This window comes from Onthophagus taurus, chromosome 11 (assembly GCF_036711975.1).
Source record: "Onthophagus taurus isolate NC chromosome 11, IU_Otau_3.0, whole genome shotgun sequence".
NCBI lineage: Eukaryota > Metazoa > Arthropoda > Insecta > Coleoptera > Scarabaeidae > Onthophagus > Onthophagus taurus.
In genome coordinates, this window is record NC_091976.1 from 22,034,333 (window position 1) to 22,054,629 (window position 20,297).

At 32.3% G+C, this 20,297-nt stretch overlaps 3 protein-coding genes and 2 long non-coding RNA genes across 6 annotated transcripts; 1 reads left to right on the top strand and 4 right to left on the bottom strand.

The window, feature by feature from the left end:
• Positions 1-1,361: 1,361 nt before the first annotated feature.
• Positions 1,362-3,148, bottom strand: LOC111418111 (probable serine/threonine-protein kinase DDB_G0283337). Its single transcript, XM_023050565.2, has 2 exons — positions 2,940-3,148; positions 1,362-2,890 (listed from the first exon to the last, which is right to left on the bottom strand). Exon 2 carries the CDS (start codon positions 2,554-2,556, stop codon positions 1,780-1,782), a length of 777 nt encoding a protein of 258 aa, XP_022906333.1. The 5' UTR covers positions 2,557-2,890; positions 2,940-3,148; the 3' UTR covers positions 1,362-1,779.
• Positions 3,149-3,155: 7 nt separating this feature from the next.
• Positions 3,156-3,971, top strand: LOC111418112 (uncharacterized). Of its 2 annotated transcripts, none has more exons than XR_002706768.2 (4): positions 3,156-3,382; positions 3,485-3,585; positions 3,647-3,764; positions 3,821-3,971. It is a non-coding gene; the product is annotated as an uncharacterized lncRNA (long non-coding RNA). The 2 variants fall into 2 exon arrangements; XR_002706769.2 differs by having other exon boundaries at positions 3,214-3,382; positions 3,485-3,589.
• Positions 3,972-7,182: 3,211 nt separating this feature from the next.
• Positions 7,183-10,331, bottom strand: LOC111418059 (target of brain insulin). Its single transcript, XM_023050490.2, has 10 exons — positions 10,159-10,331; positions 9,991-10,104; positions 9,387-9,935; positions 9,028-9,336; positions 8,673-8,976; positions 8,502-8,621; positions 8,307-8,445; positions 8,095-8,257; positions 7,440-8,033; positions 7,183-7,390 (listed from the first exon to the last, which is right to left on the bottom strand). The coding sequence occupies exons 1-9, from the start codon at positions 10,172-10,174 to the stop codon at positions 7,801-7,803; spliced, it is 1,947 nt and encodes a 648-aa protein (XP_022906258.2). The 5' UTR covers positions 10,175-10,331; the 3' UTR covers positions 7,183-7,390; positions 7,440-7,800.
• Positions 10,332-13,212: 2,881 nt separating this feature from the next.
• LOC111418099 (uncharacterized) lies at positions 13,213-13,791 on the bottom strand. Its single transcript, XR_011641960.1, has 2 exons — positions 13,442-13,791; positions 13,213-13,383 (listed from the first exon to the last, which is right to left on the bottom strand). It is a non-coding gene; the product is annotated as an uncharacterized lncRNA (long non-coding RNA).
• A 3,004-nt stretch (positions 13,792-16,795) lies between these two features.
• On the bottom strand, positions 16,796-19,942 carry LOC111418110 (carboxypeptidase N subunit 2-like). The gene is made up of 2 exons (XM_023050564.2): positions 19,712-19,942; positions 16,796-17,980 (listed from the first exon to the last, which is right to left on the bottom strand). Exon 2 carries the CDS (start codon positions 17,972-17,974, stop codon positions 16,877-16,879), a length of 1,098 nt encoding a protein of 365 aa, XP_022906332.2. The 5' UTR covers positions 17,975-17,980; positions 19,712-19,942; the 3' UTR covers positions 16,796-16,876.
• Between the last annotated feature and the right edge of the window lie 355 nt (positions 19,943-20,297).

Genomic DNA, 20,297 nt, shown 5'->3' on the forward strand with positions numbered 1-20,297 from the left:
CTGAAGAAGGGAAAATGGGAAATGGAAAGTGAAATGTTATTGCGAGATGGATGGTGACAAGGTGAGATTGGAATGGGATGAAGTAGAAAGGAAAAAATGGTGTCAACACTGCGATGTTGGCTATATTCGGTGGGAGGGCGATAGGAGAGCGCAAGATACTAGACACAGTCACAACTACACATGCGGAGCTTCAAGCCATCATCAAGGTATATATTATTGATTAACAAAACAATGACTGTGGACTGTCTGAGAAGGCATAAAAAACATACGTGGTAGTAATAATAGGTCGTGTACTGGGATGGATGGACTGAAGTAAGGATGGTATAAAGCGAGTGGATAATGTGACAGAGAATTAGTGGAAAGAGAGGCTAGGAACCTATTTAAGCAAAGTATGTGTTCAGGAAGAAAGTGTGTAAGAAATAAGGGAAGCATGGAGGATGACATTAAGGGACCCGAACTAAGACTGGGAAATGTAAGGAATTGGCTAAATCGATGACCATTTATAGATTATCCTAGCCACTTTTCGATGTACGATCTTCAAGTGTAGCCCATATCTGGATCTCGTTCTGGAGAATATTATACGATAAACGTACCAGATACGGAAACAATAAATCCAAGGACACTTATTTGCTCACAGAAACCATCAAAAATCCAAATTACTCGGGTAAACGAAAAATAGAAAAGCCACTGGAAGCAAGTCCATAGTATTAATGGGCACGATAATTGATTATCATCACCCTAACTCATTTAAGCCGTTCTCTAACATTAATTAAAGAAGATTTCTCCACTGACAATGTATATCTCAGAAAGTCTGCATAACACTGTTGTTTAGCTACAACTATAACTACTGTTAACTACTAAAACTCCCGACGTAATTTAATTATAGGTGACGACAAGATAAAAATGAATAGTAAGAAAAACGTTCAGAAGAGAGTAGAAAGTATCACAATCGGATAATATTTCTTCAAAAAAATAACCTCTATTACCTCGGCCGCAAGCGACCTCGGCTACCATTTCCTTACCAGTGTCAATTGTATTAGCTCTGATGGTATGTCTTCAACAAAGTAGCCTTTCTTGCCTCGGCCACAAGCGACCTCGGTTATTATTTCTTTAATAGCGTCGATTGTAGTTGCTCGGATAATATTAAAGTAGTTTCTAGTGCCACCAGTAAGTTAACCCTTACTGCTGGGATTAAGACCAGCAAGTGTAATCAACCCCCGCAGCAACCTTATTCTAAGTTTGAATAAATAACAAATCATTTTTTTTTATTTACTAATAATGATCAAATGTTTTGTGTATCTCTATTAGTGTCAATAAGTTGATAACTTCTCAAGTACGTGATGCCTAAATAATGAAGCAAGAAGAAGAAAACAATATTTATTTGGACTTATAATAAAAATAATAACAAATACGAAAAGAAATACATATATAAAACAAATATAAAAAAGAGTTCAAAAGGGCTATAGACCTTCCTGCCCATTAATGAAGCAATTTAGTGTCATCTTGCTAAATTGATCAATGTGCGATCATTAAATTTAAAGTCGAAAATGGCGCCTAAATAATTTACTGTTGAGTCATAATCACACTGTTAATTAAATAATTGCAGCGAATTGTGTTTATAATAAAACAGATAAGATTATATTTAGAAAGGTAACCTGCATTCGCATAGATTAAACTGGAAATTAATCTGAAAGTTGTGCGTTTAAAATAATAAACTAAGACTATTTATTTTTGAATAATAAAAAGATTACAAAAAAATAATATTTGGTATAATTGTAATTAATTAAAAAAAGAAAAAAGTTTCCTTGGTTTCTCCGTTGGTTTTTCTGTTTGATCTTCATCTAAATTATCGTAGTCTTCATCATCTTCATCTACAGTTGCTAAATCTTCATCATTGTCATCCAAATCAACATTTTCATTTTCATACTGAGGTTTATAATCGACATAATCATTTACGTTGATTACAATTTGATTTTCATCATGACCACCATTATTTTCTTCGGTACTATTATTTGTATCGTTTGGAACTGATTGTGAATTTATTCCATCACGGATATTTAAGAGATCAGTTAAGTCAACTTTTTCTTCACTATCCTTATTTTCCACTTTTTTAGTATCTTTATCGACGTTAATATCAAACACAGTACTAATTCCTGGGTTAATATTTGGAGAAGAAGGAGGAGTGTATTGATTTATTGGAACGAAATTAGGATTTTCGTTTAAATTATTGATTTGATGAAATCCTTGCTGAGGATAACTATAAAGGTGGTTAACATCATTTTGGATTTTTTTGTTTAAATATTTGTAATAATCAGTGAAATCTTGGAGTTTTTCGAATTTGAATTGGGAGGAAAGTGGTTGATGAGTAATTTGAAATCGAGGTTGAACCGCAATTTGGGGATATGATCGATAATAGTTGTTGTATGGTGCATAGATTTGGTAATTCGGATAATTAGGGACGTGATAATAATTTGGATAATTAAATGGATAATACAGACCTTGGGCGGTGGTGAAAATTATTGAAAAAATAAAAACTATTTTAAATCGAAACAACATTTTTCTTCTTATGTAATTTACCAAGTGTTTTTTGAGACTGATGTGATTTTTGCGATTCAAAGGTTGTTATAAACAACAAAACGCTGACCTTAATGATAATAAATATCTTATTCTTTATTCATTAATGTAATCTTTTTAACACAATAATTTATTAATTTTTAACTTGGTATATGTGGTTGCCTATAAATAAATATCATCACAAAAATAAGTTAAATTATTTTTTAAACTCCTTAAAATTGTTTCCTACATATTTGTCTTTGATCCAAAATTTGACCCTGTGGACAATTTTTTCTAACGTTTACTAAAAATCGATTATCCAAAATATCTTCAGTAGCTAAAAAATGGCAAGAATAATTTTTTACCTTATTATATTCCTTACTTACTTGTCAATATTGGATCATCAGGATGAATAATCCTATCAGGATCCATCTTCGTTTGTGAAACTGCATTTGTTAATAGGATGAGTAATAGAAAAAATAAAAACCACGTTCTCATCGTGTCTAAATTTATACGTCCTCCTTTTTCTGTTGGAAACAGCACATCCACACGAGCATTACCAAATGAATAAGAAGGTAATTAGCCTTCGAGGAACTTCCGAAAGGTCGTGGAACCGGTTTGATCACGATCGGATTCTCTTTATAAGCATTGAAAAAACTCGCACAATGTGATGTATTGTTACGGCAGAATAACAAGCTTTAAAAAATGGAAACGAAGATTTTAAACGTTGTCATCGTAACACTAATTATAGTTATTGCGCCGTTAATCACCCCAACAGTTCAAACGAGCATATACATAAATGATAAGATAGAACCGGCAACGACAGACGGTACGATTTAATTCTTATTTTTTAGTTGCGTTAAATATAAATTAATCAATTATCATGTTTATACCATTTTGCGAAATTTATGTTCGTTTAAACGTTTTGTAGTGTACTCGTTTCGTTATTTACTTAAAGTTCGACCAAATTGTCCTGAGGGGATGAAAATTACTGGTAGAGGAATTTGTAGGAGAGTTTTAAGAAGAAATTAAGTAAGTAAGAAATTTACTACAAAAAATGTTCTAATTTCCGTTAACATTTTATTCTTTACAGGAAAACATGTATTCAAAATTGTTGATTTTTATTTGTATATTAACGGCGTCGTTTTGTGACGACAGAATATACTTTATAGATAACGATAATAATATCAAAATAGTTACCACTACAGCGGGTAAGTTTTAGTTTTATAAATTACGTTTTGTTGCTACATTTTTGTTTTCACATTAGAATCACCAATCACTATTGAAACTCGATTTATGGTAACCGCTCCAAAACTTCAAACCAGGAAATGCACATATAGTAATGAAAAATTTATTATGGGAAGATGTCGACCAGTATTTGGAAATTAATTAGAATAATAAAAATTTTATTAAAATTATCTAATTTAGTTTAATTCATAATGTATTTAGTTTAATCAATACTAACTCACTAAGTATTAGCAGATCATTATTTTACAATAATTATAATGATGATGATGATTACATATTTATTAATTAGAAAAAACAAAAATGACGACGTAGTGACATTTTGATTAAAATTGCGCTTAAGTTTTAAGATTGGAAATGAAGGTGACTACAAACAAGAAGAAATTGAAATTAATCTGTTTTTAAACTGATTCTCGCATTTTTATTAACAAAATTAACATGTTTCAATCCATCTGTTGCGCTTAACGAGGAAGCTTGATAATTAAGTTGTTGAATGCTGTTAGATCAATTTGGATATCAACCTCAAATTCATATTATTCTACGTAAACTAGAGACAATTAAAGACATTGGATCGTGAAATTAATATTGTTTATCGCCTCAAATACAATTGTGTGTTATTGAGAGTTGTCATTTTATTCCAGATAGCATTACAGTAACAACAACTTATTACGGGAACTTCCTGCTTAAGTAGTTAGCAGACACATAAAGTTAAAACACTGAATTCAATTAACCAGAATAAAAAAAAACTTATATTTTACAAAAACATAAAGCAATATTCGGATTTCAGCCACAAAAATGAAATTATCAATGTATAGGTACAATATTTTCACAAGCTCTTTGATGAAACCGATGAGGTCGAAGCAAATGCCAATGAGAGTAATAGCCTCAAAACATGGAAGCGAATTGAGGTAGTGCTGCGGAAGCGATTAAAAAACTAAAATGCAACAAAGCTCTAAAAATCGACGAACTTTCAACAGAACTAATACAAGCCGGAGAAATATGGAAGACGGAAAAGTTCCTTAGAGAATATAAAATCGGCATAATTTATGCTGTATTCAAAAAAGGGGATAAACTGATTTCCTCGAATTATAGACTAACCATATAGAATAACCTTGCTTGTAATAGCTTGCAAAGTGTTCATGCAGATAATCCATAGACAGCTAACTCCAGTTGCAGAAACGATCATAGGAGATTACCAAGCTGGTTTTAAAGGTAATCGATCCATTATACCGATTATATCGATTACACAATGGCTTATGATACAGTAAAACGACAAGAAATATGGAAAATGCTGGAAGAGTTCCAAATTCTACTAAAGATACGAAACCTGATAAGATATGAAGTGAAAGACACCAAGGGTCAATGTAAAATAAGCAACCTTCTGTCAGAGGAGTTTGAAATTGAACGCGATCTGAAGCAGGGGGACGTCCTATCGCCGCTAGTGTTTAATCTCGTCCTGGAAAGGTACGATATACAATCGTCAACTTCAAGTACTGACGTCTGCGGATGATGTATCAGTTATAGAAAGAAGAAGAGCAGCGTTAGAGGAAGGCCTTATACATTTAAATGATGGTCGAAAATACCTGGGTCTGCAAATAAGTGAAAAGAAAAGCAAATATATAGTAACTGGGTGTAGATTACCTCAACAGGGAGCAGTCCAGATTAAAGGTAATCTTCAATAAACTTCATCAGAAGTTGTTAAACAGGTTTGAAAGAAAAATATGAGACAATTAAGAGAACTATCAATGAGAAAGAACTATTCATAAGAGAACTATAGGAAGGCCCAGAACTATCAAAGTGGATTGAAGCCCAGAGACTGAGGTGGCTGAGACACGTATAGAGATTACTGAGAGAGATGGTGCGAAGAGTACTCACTCAAACACCAGAGAGCCATGGAACAAGAGGAAGCCCAAGGGGGCGATCGATGGACAATATTAGGGAGGATTTGTGCGCTGCAGATGTATAACTGAGGCAATTTACTCAAAATCGAGACTAATGGAGCCGTATTGTGAAAGAGACCAAAGCTCATAATGAGGTGTGCTGCAATAGTGTGTATGTATAAAGGCAGTGTGGTGAGATTGTAACTAAAATATCATATATAAAAACTACCGTTATCGTCAGACTCAATGTTCTTCTTCCACTTCTTTTAGACGTGTCTATACAATTCTGAATTGATAGGCGAAGTGTGATGTACACTGGAAGCTGTCCTTCCACCTTTTGGCTATTCTTCCTGATGTTTGAGTACCTGTTGATTTTCATTCTAATATTATACGCCGGAATTTGCTCTAATGTATATATTCTTCTTTCTGATGCATATATTTCTTATCCGGTCTCTTCTAGTCTTTCCTAGGATAGTTCGAATCGTTTGAATTCGGCAACATTTAGCATGCTCCTAATTTTGCTCGTGTCTTCCCGTTTTTGTTTTCCCACAAGTTTTACAAGTTCTTACCTTGTATCATATCTATTAATATTAAACAATTTCTCTTAAACATCCTGAAAAATCTGCTCTCAAAATAATTTTTCCTCAGTTAATGCGAGTCGTGCTAGTAAATGTAGAATTGTTTGAAACAAGGTTCTATCAGAGTTCAATTCTCGGTTTCAAATTGACTTAATTAATATGAAGGTCAGTTTTTGAAATGAAACACTTTATATGAGAATATTTTTTGGAAATGTTCTTTTTAAATAAATCCATTCTTAAATGTTATTTAAGTAAATATTTAATAGTTGATAAGAAATGTCTCAAAACGCAATTAAACACATTGTTATTAAACATTTAAACCTTTTATTAATATAATATATAAACATTGTGTAATATTCTCATTTACAGTAATAAAACGAGGAAAAACTCTCTATTTCAAATATCAAATTTATATTTTCGTGCATAAAGAACATTTTTTATCTGAATCCAAGCAGTACCTTTTTGGACACACTTTTCCTTGAGGTAAGGATGAAATCTTGTTGCACTTAACGCAAGTCTTATCCCAGTTCCGACAGTATCCAGCTAAACAAGGAGAATCTATAAAATGTCTCGGACGCCTAAAAATAAATTAAAAGTATACAATCAATTACTAAATTACTAACTTACATCTTGAAAGAATTATAATCACTCGAACTTTTTAACGCAACCAAGTTATTTTTTGTTATATAAAATTCTGATGAATATTGAGTCAAGCAGATAATCATCAAGAGAATTCCCACGAATTTTGGAAACATTCTTAGAACGTTCTTCCCGGCTTGTAAATGAAATGATAAAAGTAAAGTGACTCAATTTCGCAATGCAGAGATGTTAAGTATTTGTTACCATATCTGTTTTTACATTTAATGAGATCTTATCTTAATACACAAAAAAATGAAGTAGGTAGCACGTAATAAATGAAAAGTAAATGCATGATAATAGTTTATTTTTAAAATTAATAAATTTGTCTACAAACTCCGCTTCGGTCTCTTCTATATCCGTCAGCACACGTATTAACGTTTATTATACGTTTTGCTTCAGCATCGTATATATCTTCTTCATTTGTTGTAAGTGGAATTAAATTTATGTCTTGATCATTACCAGCTCTAATATCGATCATATCCACAGGATCAATTGCTATAATTAAAAAAAAAGAATTAAATTCATAAATTATTGTTTCACTTACTTGTCGGTATCGACTCCGTCGTTATTGTTTTAGTTTCGCATCCTCTATGATCTTTAATTTTACAGGTAAATTGATGAAAAACATGATGAGCTTTATCAAAACCTTGTTTTATATGATCAAAAATCGGCGTTGATTCACATTGAATGGCGATTAAGGTTAAAAATAGCGATAGAAATAAAATTTTCTGCATCTTGTAATGTTTCTTGTTGATTTAATTCAACTAACTTACCAAATAGGAGTTTATGATAAACGAGGATGTTATCTGATAAACTTTTAACCTTTACGTTATTTAGAACGAAAAAATAAAGGAAAAAACGAATTGTTTGAATCATAATTTATTGACAAATTTAATAAGTAATGTTTAGGCCCGTTTTAACACTTTCGTTTTATAAATTTTTTCTGCATTACTTCCCGATCGAATGAAATAAGGTAAAACTTCAATAGGAGCTGGGTAATCGATTAAAGTTTGACCACCTTCGTAAATTTCATCTGTGTTTGCATCTATCCATGAACCAGTTGGTAAGTAAACATCGCGAGTTACAGCGTTTTCAACAACAACAGGAGCTACCAAAATATCTTCACCCAATAAATAAGCTGAAATGTCGAGAAAACGGTTAAGAAAGAAGTTATATTGGTGATTAAAAAAATCACAAACCGGTGTCTTCTTTTAAAGCATCAGAACTTAAAGGATCAACCCACCAAATTGGGGGGTTAACGGGATAACCATCCGTTACAGATTTTTCCATTACTCTTATGATTTCATCGGCGAAAATGGAATGGATTTCAACGAATTTTTTTGAAATTTGAATAATTGGATACTAAAATCAAAGATTTATTATTAAATCAATGTGACAAATTTGCGAATACCTGATCGGTTTCAAATTCCCAAGGAACATAACTAAATTGGATCGTTGGCATAAAAGTGTTGGCTTGAAGCCATCTTATATATAATTCTGGAGATGGTTTAAAAATGTAACCATTTCCTCCAACCATATCAGGTAAAACCCTACAAAAAATTGATAATAAATAAAAATTTAGTTTAAAATCCCTTTTTGTACTCACATTGTATAACCATTAATATTCATTTGCAATAAAGTCGTTATTAAAGTCCTGAAACCGTTATTTGTTCCCCACCTCGAATCTTTATCGATCATTCTCACCAAAACAGGTAAATCTTGAGTTCTACAATTCAAATAACTTTTTAAAGCGATTCTTGTTGTTTGTGATATTTACCCCCATCCTGTTCTGACTTCAATTAATTCACCAAATTCGGCGCACATTCTCACGTAAGTTTCCGTTAATAAACTGGGGGATAATTCAACATCTCCCGTTAAATCGGGTATTTGTGGCGCCCAAGAAGTTTCCCCAGCATCAAATTTGAAAGCATCAATATTATAAATCCATCTAAGAATCTTTAATCCATCGACAAACCATTGGCGGGCTTCCGGATTTGTAAAATCAACATGTTGAGCTTCACTGGTATTGCTATTCCACCAACTGGTTAAAACAGAACCCTCAAAATTTTTAATGAAGTAATCTGAAAGGATTTATTTATCGATCAAATAATTAAGATTATTCTAAAATGTACTATTTGCTAATCCCACATCGGTTTGATAACAGTCTATATTTACAAAGGGGTGAACCCAAAGTGAAACCGTGAACCCTAATCCTTTAATTTGTGCAACGGTATCGAGAATATTAGTAAATTCGGGTTCTCTAAACGTTAGGGATCCATAACAAGTCTCCCAGTAATCATCAATTTCGAATTGTCCGGTTGGAAATTCATAATACACGATTTCATTTGCGTATTGTAATAAAATTGAATCATTTATCGGCCTTTTGTATCTTGCCCAAGTTGACCAAATCGGTTTCTCAATTATTCTCCTATCAGGATGACCTAATCAATAAAAAAAAAATAATAAAATTAATCTAATATTTCAAAATTACCAGTTGGTTTTCCCAAAAAATTTTCAACTGCATGAAGATGACCATCCCTAGCGTTATCTCTAGCAGAAATTGAATATCTTAAAAGATTTCTAGTTCTCGTCGGTGCAAAAGGTGCTTCAACCTTAGCGCTAAAACAAACCGCATCATCTCGTTTACTATTTTGATCGATAAATAATGGAGTTCGACGATCAACAAAAATATAAGCCCCGTTCGAATTTAGCCAATAAGGCTCAACAATCGCGGCGAATCCATTTTCTTTGGGTACATTCGCAAAGTTGGTTAATGTTAATTTTTCAATGGGCCAATATTGATTCCATTGTTCGGGTCCTCCGAACCAATTCGTCGTCTCCGCGTTTAAATTAAAGCAATCCGTGAATGTTTCTTCGGTATTAAACGTCGACCAAGTTAACATAAAGGAATTTTCGATTGTTTCGTCGATAGTCAAAATAGTTTCGCCGAAATTGATACAGTTATCGGTATTTTCGCAAAATGTGGGATTTTCAAGGTTTGTTGATAAACCTATGTTGCCAGATAACTTTTCGATACCATCTAAAATAAATTCATAAAAAAGAAATTATAATAAAAACGGGATTTTTTATTTGACCTTTTAACAAAGTTAACGTCAATCCATCGTCGGAGTCCTGTATAATCAATGTCACATCGTTGTTTACTAAGGAAATTAACTCCGAGTTAACAGTTGTAAATGCCCAAAAAAGTGCTAAAAGTAATACGATAAAAAAATGTTGAGATTGTTTTGAAAGAAATTACTCACCTATGTAGAGCATCATTTTCGGAATTGTGATTAAATTAACTTTGATAAATCAATAGTAAATATAGGTTCTTCTTATCTTTTCTCTTAAGGCGAAACTCTTAAGATAACGTTACAAGTAGATTGTTTGTTTAAAAATATTTTCTAATCTAGTACAACAATCGTGAAAAAAAATGATTATGCTTGATTTGAATCCATTTAGAAATTGAGATTTTTTTTGAGACATTGAAACATTTTGAAGTTGCTCGATAGTTAAAGAATTTAAGAGGTTTAAATTATTGTCCGGGTGTCCTTGCAATCCGGACAAAATCAAAATATATAAATTCATTTTATTTTCATTTTATGTAAATTTTATTGCGTGTATTCACTTCTTCCCCGAAGCAGTTTTAATAAATATACTACCAAATGAAAAAATAACACCACAGAAATATGATTTTGCTATATTCATAAATTTAGATATTAAAACTGTTACGAACAGTACGTTTAGGTACATAGATAGAGAAAAATACGCAAAAATAATAAAGGAGGTGGAAACTCTTGTTTGATCGAATATTAATGTAACCCAAATTGTTGTTTGACCAAACATTAATGGTAGCTCTTATCTTTGGGATAAAACGATATTTGATAGTTCCTTAATAATTCATTTATCGCTTTTGATGTCACAGAAAGATATGAAGACTTAAAAATATATTGATGTGATATATTGATATATTGATGATGCCCTGCACTACAAATAACCTATTGTATTATAAGATGTACCTGTCATCACTGCAACCACCTTGATATGATGATAAATGTTTTAACTATTCAACAACCTTAGATTTCTGAATCCGAAGTGCATGGAGAATCAGAATAGTAACCATAATATACTAGACTGGAGGTGATGTAGCGGCTATTAAAATACGTTGTAATTGTAACCATCATGTGCAACCCCACAAGTACTGATGATGAATAAGGTTAATTCTGTCCAAAATGAACTGTGATGTTGAGGAATATTTAATAACCTTCGTCTGTTCACTCCCACTAGATGATGAGTCAGAACTTGCCACTTGCCACTTGCCATTGGTGATGCACTGAGCTTAGAACCGTTAAAAGGGATGTCAAAACTCTATATTATACTCCGACTGAAACTGCAATAAAAGCAAAGTAAAAAGAATTGCCGGATAAGATAGAGGTTTGGAGGAGAATTTGTAAAAAGTTTACAACTTTTAATGAAGGTGCTTGTTTAAAAGTTAATAATTTCTTTTATTTTTGTTAATTTCTATTTTCGTTTCCTATTAATTTTTATTCATTTCAAGTTACTTTCCAGTATTCATGTTCTTTATGTAAGAAAAACGTGTTTTGTATTGTGAGTTACAAAATTCGTCGTCTCGTTTCGTTTTTATGTCACTTTTGGTCAAATAATCTTCGAGTCAAGTCGATTTTCATTAAAGTTGTTCTATTTCATTAAGTTGGGGTTTTTATATTTCATTTACGTTTTAGTTAATAAATTCTTTAGTTAAGATTAATTTCGTGTATGTTTGAGTTCGTTGGTAAGTACATTTTTTTAATTTCTATGAAACAATTTCTACAACTAAACTAATCATTTTAATCGAAACAGTGCTCTTTTCTGGTTTTGTATGCTCCGTAGTTATACAGTAATAACATACCGATATGAATCAGTTGTTAGTAAAGGACATCTGCGTTCCCACAGAACGTGAAAACGAAAGTGTATCAAGTCTTCGTACTTGCTTTTGTGCATGTGCTGAAAAAACCCTACCAGTCGTGAATCGTAGATCAACAAAAACGTGATTCAGTTGATCTGAAGGAGCTGCTCATCAAGAGTTTTGTTGTTTTGAAGAATGAATTTGTTGCCAAATCCGAAAGAAACTGTGGTAGGTTAGAAATTGGATGCGTTCTAAGAAGTAATTAAAGTCAGGATATTAAAAGGAAACCGCCATTCTCAAATCTCGGTTTCTGTCTGGTCAAATCTGGTTCATTAGCATAGTCTTGTAACTTAATGTTACGACTTTTCATTGTATTACTGGTTGCCATCTTGGACTGGTATACGCGAGCGAACTTACGACAAAAATCAAACCAGCTCGATCTAAAGCTTGAGCACCACCCTTGCCTGTGATGTCAGCAGCTTTCTCACAGATTGCAAAAAGTTTGTGCATTATTTCCGACAATTTTCCTGTTCGCCTAGAGCTCGCGTAAAGTCTCGTCATCTGTCGGTAACTTCTAAAATTTATTCACCTAACAAGAGTTTGAATTTGTTTATGTGTAGACTCCATTTACTGCATTGCATTCTATTTTGACACAGACTTCTTTGCCAGTAACGACGAGGTTGTTGCCCTGTACATAGAGTACTAATAACAATATAGGAAACACAGCCAAGAATTTGATCCGTTTCCTTTTCACAATCTCTCAACCCAACGGGACATTTTGGCAAACATCCAACTGTTGCTCGCAAGATGTTTCTTAGTGGGTACACAGAAAATACTAAAAGCTATGAATATTGTTTAATATTTGTTTTCATTATTTATGTTTTACGGTTATTATTAATAATATTTCGTGATATTAGGAAGTTGAATATTGGATCAATAAACCAGCCGAACTTTTGGCAGGCCAAGAATGTCTAGTGTGCTACAACAACACAAAATCAAATTGAATTTGCTCTAACCATTGTGTCATTCTCAATATTGTTTTAATCTGTAAAAATGTTTCATAGATCTGAAAAATCTCTGAAAAACAAAAGATTCATTTAAACTCAGATTTAAATAAAAATTTAAGTCTTACTAGATCGTATTGTTCTGTTTATTTACATGCAATTAATTCATTACCGAGCAATAGTTGAGCAGAGTTGGTTCTATTTATTTTAGATATAGTACAAACACAAATAAACAAGTTGTAGTGATGAGTTCAATTTTGAGTATTTACAACTCGTTCCATACTCCACCAAAAACAAACCCAACCTAACATCATTATTATTATTCTTAAGAAATCAATTATGAAAAAATGTTAAACCGTTAAATTGTGCTTATAGAAGAAGGTTGAGTTACAAAAATTAGTTGAAAATGTTTTAAAATAAATTTTTATTTCAAATCATAAAAAAATACAAAAGAATACAAAGCGACAAAAATTAATGCGATTTAAGGAACTGAAGAATACTTAAAAAAATACAAATTCTGCATTATCATTCTCCAATTCTTATGTCTATATCCGGCGTATACGGTAGATGTATATCATCTAAAAACACCAAAATAAACTTAGTTAGGAATCACCAAAAAATTATTTATAAATTTACCTTCATGAATTTTATAATCTTCTTTAATTGTAACAACAGGTGGAGTTTTAACAGTTGTTGGTGTTGTTATTAATTGTGGTGAACTAGAAGTAGAACTAACACTTCCTGGGTGGTTCGGATGACCAACACACCCTTTATGTTTGCGAATTTTGCACCCCAATTTATGCAGCTTAAATAACCCGTCTTCAATGCGATCGTTTATCTTATCTTTGAGCCGATCCAATTTTCTGTTAGCCTCGACATTTTCATTGAAGATTAATGCAAACACGACGACAACAATTAAAACTCTTAACAACATTGTGAAAAGAACAATTTACACGATGTGCGTATGAAAACGACAGATTATGAACTGATCAAAAACCGGAATAACCTCAGCGAAACGATAAAATGTGGTTGATTGGTTAATAAGAAATTTTTCTTTTCGTCCTCGAGGCATTATGAAATGGGATATTTTGCTTTTTCAATAATTGTAATTATTGCAGTAACGTTTTAAGTAGTTTGGATAAGTTGTGTTATATAATATTTTGTTTGACCTTCACGTTTTTTGTTAAAAAATGTTTTCGTGGAATAGCAATAATTGGTTTTAATTATGGATAAAGATGTAAATAACCTATTAGAATATGTTAATCATTCTGGTATGTATTGGGACTTTTTAAATTTATTTCTTTAAAATTTCTTAGAATTCACTAGAAAAGTTCTCAAATGATTCACACAGGAATATTTTTTCTTCCCAATTTTACAACTTAACCTTTAAACTTTTTATTACAAACCGAATCCATGTTAAAAATTTCAGTACGTCAAAACAGTTTTTCAGTTCTCGACACACCAAAAACCTTGTTGTTTATTGTTATGTTCGTACGTGTCGTAGACGATTTACGACTGTTGGCCCTCCTGAAATCGTTTAAAATCGTTCACCAACAACCGACTGGAGGCAGTTTAAATTGGTCTCCGACGTGCTCCGGGGGTGGCTTGAAACCCCCTGAGGACAGGACGCCGCCTCTTGATGGATAAGGCCTGTTCTTAAGTCCCGATTTAAATGCATTCCTTAACTCCGTCGCTTTTAGACGATGGAGAGAGGAAAGGTTTGGTAACGAAGCCGGGGGTTTCAAACCTTCGTGCCGTCTGTTTTCCAACACCCCTCTTACTCCCCTTCCTCCTCTTACAGCTGTCGATGAAGACAGCACTCGCGCTAAATTAAGTTTTCGAATAATCAAACCGGATGGGTTTGGCGTTTTTTTATGTCTCAAATTTAATTATTTTATTTACAGTGGAATTAATGGGGATGATTGAAAAAAATGGTTGTGAATTTTTTTCTTTGTAATATAAGGAAAAAGATTTTATTGCGAAACTCGTAAAAGTTTATCTAAGCCCGGATTGGACCTTAACGGAAACTAACGGGGGTGTTTTTCCGGTTTTCCTTGGGTTTTCTTATACCGGACTATTTTAAACGATAAATATCACCAGGGGTTCAACGGGGTCGTTCCTTTTATTTTATAGGAAGTCAGTAAGCCAGAAAAACCATACATCCCTAGAGTACAACAGGTACAATAACTTTCTAGCGGATCATATTGCTGTTTTCGAACACCAAATATACTATATTGATTTTTATAAAGTTTCCTTTAAAAAAAAGTTTCTTAAGTTTTATTCAATATTATAATTACGGTCTTATTCATAAAGAAAGATTTTCATCTGCCTCATTAATTATCAAGATTTAGATTCAGATAACACAATTTTTATAAAGAAATAAATTGTGTTGCAAACGTTTAAATCACAACCTTGGTATACAATATAACTTTACGTAATTTCATCTTGAATGGTCTAGAGATTACTGCACACTTATACATCTAAATAGTGATGGAACGAATAGTGTTTTTGCGAAAAGCTGGATGCCGGATAATCGAATATCAGGCCGAAGGGGATGCCGAATATCTATCTGGCCATTATGGTTATAATTTCACATTATTGCGATATTTGAATAAAAATGAAATTAATAAGAAAGCTGACAAGATATGTCAACTTATTTGGATCCAAGATACAAAATGAACTTTTTTGATGGTGATTTAACTCACGAAGAAACTCTAAAAAGAGGATACTTTAATTAATAATTGGCGAAAATTTTATCAATACTTCAAATATTGTTTTCTCAAAAACTAAAAGTTATATTTTAAAACGAGTTGGTTCATTGGAAAGAGGACACTTTTATTAACAACGATATTATTGGTTACAAATACAACGATACTAACATGTTATTCAAAAAAAAAATTTTAGGGCTGTGAGATCACACATCCAAAATCGACTACGTTCGTAAGTATATAAAAGAAATCGTTAAATTACTCAAAATAAATCGAAAAATTTACGTAGAATAAACCTCGAATAGCCAAATTTGAATATTGAAAGCTACACTGATGATGCGAACGAAAAACAAAATGACAAAATGACCTTTGGAGTTGAGGTGATAAGATTGAACCAGAACTACTGCAAGTGGGACAAAGAATCATATTATAGCGATAAGCCACCGCGACGTCACAAGATGCGACGTAAACGACACAACGATAAAGATGAAAAATTACATCGACCTTATTTTCATACATAAAAATAAAAAAAAATCGACTACCTTAATTTTCTTGCATAATTCATATCGATCAATAAAACATTTTAATAAATAGTTTGTGCCATACAAGAATAATAAGCATTTTGATGCAGGAACACGAAGATAACCAGACGATGAATACTAAGTAGATTTCCCCGCTAGATTCAACTTAGTTTCATTCTGATTCCAACTTGGTGGTAAATTGGTTTGGTTTGGTTCTCTTTGGTTTACTTCAGTACACTTTGGTTCACTTTGGTTCACTTTAATTTAGTTTAGTTTCACTTTGGTTTTAAGTTAACCCCAATTTCCTCGAGAAACCTCCCAACGTCGGGGGCACTTTGAAATTCGTCACGTATGAGGCGTTTGGAAATGACAATGTCTTAAGAGGTGGAGCGTTTTGCTCCCGATATGGTAAATTACATGTCCTCGGGCGCGAACTCCGACCATTTGCCCATATACGTGAAACGCCCCGCCGTAAAGTTTCTTTTTTTACTTCGCGCTATTTTGTTTTTTACTTTTTGTCGTTCTTTGGCCGCCCACTACACGTACTCCCTCGCGATTCCCGCTTAAGATATGCAGATTTTACGGCCGTTACGGACGTTACTTTTAACGTAACCAACCCCGTTATTAAAGCAAATTTAAATATCAAAACAAATATGACGCGGAAACGCAATAAAGAGATCGTATCTTTTATAAGGGTAAACAGGGATTTTGGAATTTTTGAGAAGATTTTATAGAAAGTGTTGTAAAGAAAATTGTAGGTATTAGGTTTTCATTTTTTATGAGATGTTAAATTTTATTAACACAAAATGATAAACACAATCTTTTAAGCCTTTACAATAAAATTAGCAGTAATATTGGGATGAATATTTAGTAACAAATTTTAAATATTCTTCAACAGGAAAAACTTCGCTAAATTCCATATCGGTACAAGCAACTCCATTAATATTCATAATATCAAATCTTTCGTAGCTAAAATCTGATACATCAACATTAACTTTGCGTAATTCTTGGATAACATTTCCCAGTTGATAACACCTCCATAAGTTATCATTTATTACTAAATGTCGTAAAGTGGGGACGTTTTGATGTAATTTAATCGTGTCTAAATATTGAATTCCATTACCAGAAATATCCAACCGAGATAAAATTCTTAATGGTAAAATAAGTGACGAATCAAATTCCGAAAAATAATTGTGTGATAAATTTAGAAAAACCAAATTCTTTAACGGTGAAAAAACTCCAATAGGAAACGTTTTAAATTTATTATTCGACAAATTTAAATCTCTTAAAGTTTGTATGTTGCTAAAAACACCTAATGGTAATGAACACAATTTGTTGTTTGATAAATTTAAAATTTCTATTCCATTAACATTCCAAAATGATCCTTTTTCGAGATTAATAATTAAATTGTGTGAAAAATCCATCGACATAACTCCATGTAGACCCTTAAAAACGCCCGGTGGAATCGTAACCAATTTATTATAACTAATATAAACAGAATTCGCTTCGAAATTATTCAGAAATCCTTCCGTTAAATTTTCAATATTATTAAATTCCAAATGTAACTCGTAAACGTGTCTTAAACCCGCAAAGGCATTTTCAGATACATTAATAATCTTATTATGCTCCAAATGAATATGTTGCAAGTTTCTTAGATTTTCAAACGCGTGATTTGTAATATTTTCCATGTTACTTCCAGTTACGTTGAACATCAGCAAAGCGTTTCTATGTGAAAATGTATCTTTATTAAACACTCTCAAATCGCAAAGTTCACAGTTGAGGCGATAATCGCCATAATACATTTTTGGGAAGAATTTTCTTATTTTTGTACATTGGTAACTGTTGGTTTCATCGTCAAATGTACATCCTTCTTTCACTAAAGCATGAAATAGTCCAGCTTCAATACAAAGAGGTAAAAGAAAAATGGGTAGATATTTCATTTTTATCTAAAACAAAAAAGAATGTATTGGTTTTAAATAATCTGAAATTGATTACTAATTAATATAAAGATTATGTTGTTTTGAAGATATCTTAAACACTGCTCATTAGACTTTGTCAACGTGACTCATTTCATGTTAGATATAAAATTTTGCAACTTTGGAGATGACAGGAAAAAATAATTTGAATAATTTCAGATTACTGGAAGTCCAGAACATGCAGAATAACAAGAATGTCCACCTCTACTGTATTAAAAAAAAACGCAGGTAAATTTTGAAAACTGCGAAAGAATCCACGGGAGCAAAGAATTAATGGTTTATTGAATATCAACTTCGCCAGACAAGTGTTATATAAAGTGGCAGAACTCCAAATGAACCAAAACAACATACTATAGTAAAACCTGTACTCAAATACATAGTACAAAGTCGGCAACCTCGACATGCCATAATTGTTCGTAATCAGTAATATTGATATACTGCTGATACTAGTAGTTGTGAAACAGCAAATCGCAAGAATTTGGTAGACACTTGGGTTGTTCTCTAAAAAGATGAACATTGCAGAAAAGATGTACGAAGCTTACAATACAAAAACGCAGGTAAAGTTTCTAAAAATTTTGAAGACTACGACGATTTGAATCCTTCATGCGAAAGAATCCACGGCAATAAAGAATTAACGGTTTATTGAAACATCAGCTTCGCCAAACAAATATTACCTAAAGTGCAGAACTAAACATGAACCAGAACAACACGTGACTCATTATTAGCAATGAACCATTATTTGCATGCTCATGACAAATGTTTCAATCCGAGTCTAATGTAATGCTTTTCAAAGCCTTCGTATACAGTGTTTGGTATCTACTTCTCTAAAAAGTTGAGCATTGCAGGGAAGATGTATAACACAGCCAATACACAAAGCAATAATTTACTTGTCGAAAGGTCCAGCTTTTATAATGTTTATTGTCGTTCACCTCAATAGTTCTAGTATTTAGATTTAATTGGACACTTAGCAAGGTATATATGCCAAATAACAACAAAGGAAAATGTCCTGGCCGATGCACTACAACCGCTGTCAAACAGAGAGCTTTCAATTCCCTTTATCAACTATTACACCGTCTAGACGTTAATAAAAGCGAACTACAGGAAGTAATTACAAAGTTGCCTCAGTGACCTGGTAGTTCTAGTGGAAAACATAGAAACATCCACAATTAGAAAAGCTTACATCGCCGAATGGATTTTCCGATTGGAAGCGAAGCACAATGGTCGGAAATGTAATTCTAACACTCATAATTCTTAAATAGGAATTACAACAAAGGAGTCGTTGTAGCGTCAATATATTGGTGTAAAGTGTCACAAAAGCTATCTTAAATATTGCTTCGAAGTATGATAAATTGTATGTTAGATAACATAGATAGAAGAAGACATTTCAAGCATCAACGTGATACGGAAATCTGTTCATATTATCTATAAATTAAGAAAATACGACTTTTTTAAAAATTAATAACTAATTGAAAACATTTCATTTATGGTAATTTAATGGATATACCATATTAATTCCATTTAAGCTTACATTAATTAATAATTTCACCAAATTGTACCGTTAAAATCAATGAGCTATTAGTTGAAGTCGGGCCCAAAATAACATTTAATTCTATTATAATGAAATAAATTAAATTAGAGCTTCCTTTGATGTAAGTGATAATACAACATAATATAGAAAAATAGATTAATGTAAAGACTTACCTTTATTAAAACGAACTTCTTTAAGTCGCTCAAATAAATGGTTGAGTGGATAAAATTGTAACGAGTAATGTCTAAAATGGTAATCAGACTATTGTTTGTTGATTTCCGACCCGTTTAATCGGGTCAAAAAATTAATAATTTAAACCTACAAACTCGTCCTCGCAATGGCCATTTTTAAAATACTTATGATATATCTACAATGTGCTCCCAAAATTGCAGTTCGTCGAAATCGATCGAATAAATCAAATTAGCACCGAGGTTTTACGTTATTATGTTGTAACCCCTCTTGTAGCACAGGACCGTAATGAAGATGATTTGAGTCAAAAATTTTATCATGCTTCAAAACTACGCGAAATTATTACTATTTTTTAAACGATTAATTAAAATGTATAATGTGAGTTTTGAAATTATTTGGGTTAATTAAAAGGGTGGTTTTTAAAACACAATTTATGATGACTAAATTCGGTTCTGCCCGTTGTATGAATTACACCACTAAATAATAACACTGATGCGGGATATACGAATATATTTAAACGTTTAAATCAATTTAAAGCTAGATTAATGTGGCCGCTATACAGAACGAACA

Excerpts from the sequence above, each read along its gene's own strand:
- LOC111418059 (XM_023050490.2), bottom strand. Across the intron at positions 8,977-9,027 it reads CGATGTGGGATTAGCAAATA|ATTACTTCATTAAAAATTTT; the intron begins GTACATTTTAGA and ends AAATCCTTTCAG. Across the intron at positions 8,446-8,501 it reads AATATTAATGGTTATACAAT|GGTTTTACCTGATATGGTTG; the intron begins GTGAGTACAAAA and ends AATTTTTTGTAG.
- LOC111418110 (XM_023050564.2), bottom strand. The coding sequence starts at position 17,974 with ATGAAATATCTACCCATTTTTCTTTTACCTCTTTGTATTGAAGCTGGA.
- LOC111418111 (XM_023050565.2), bottom strand. The coding sequence starts at position 2,556 with ATGTTGTTTCGATTTAAAATAGTTTTTATTTTTTCAATAATTTTCACC.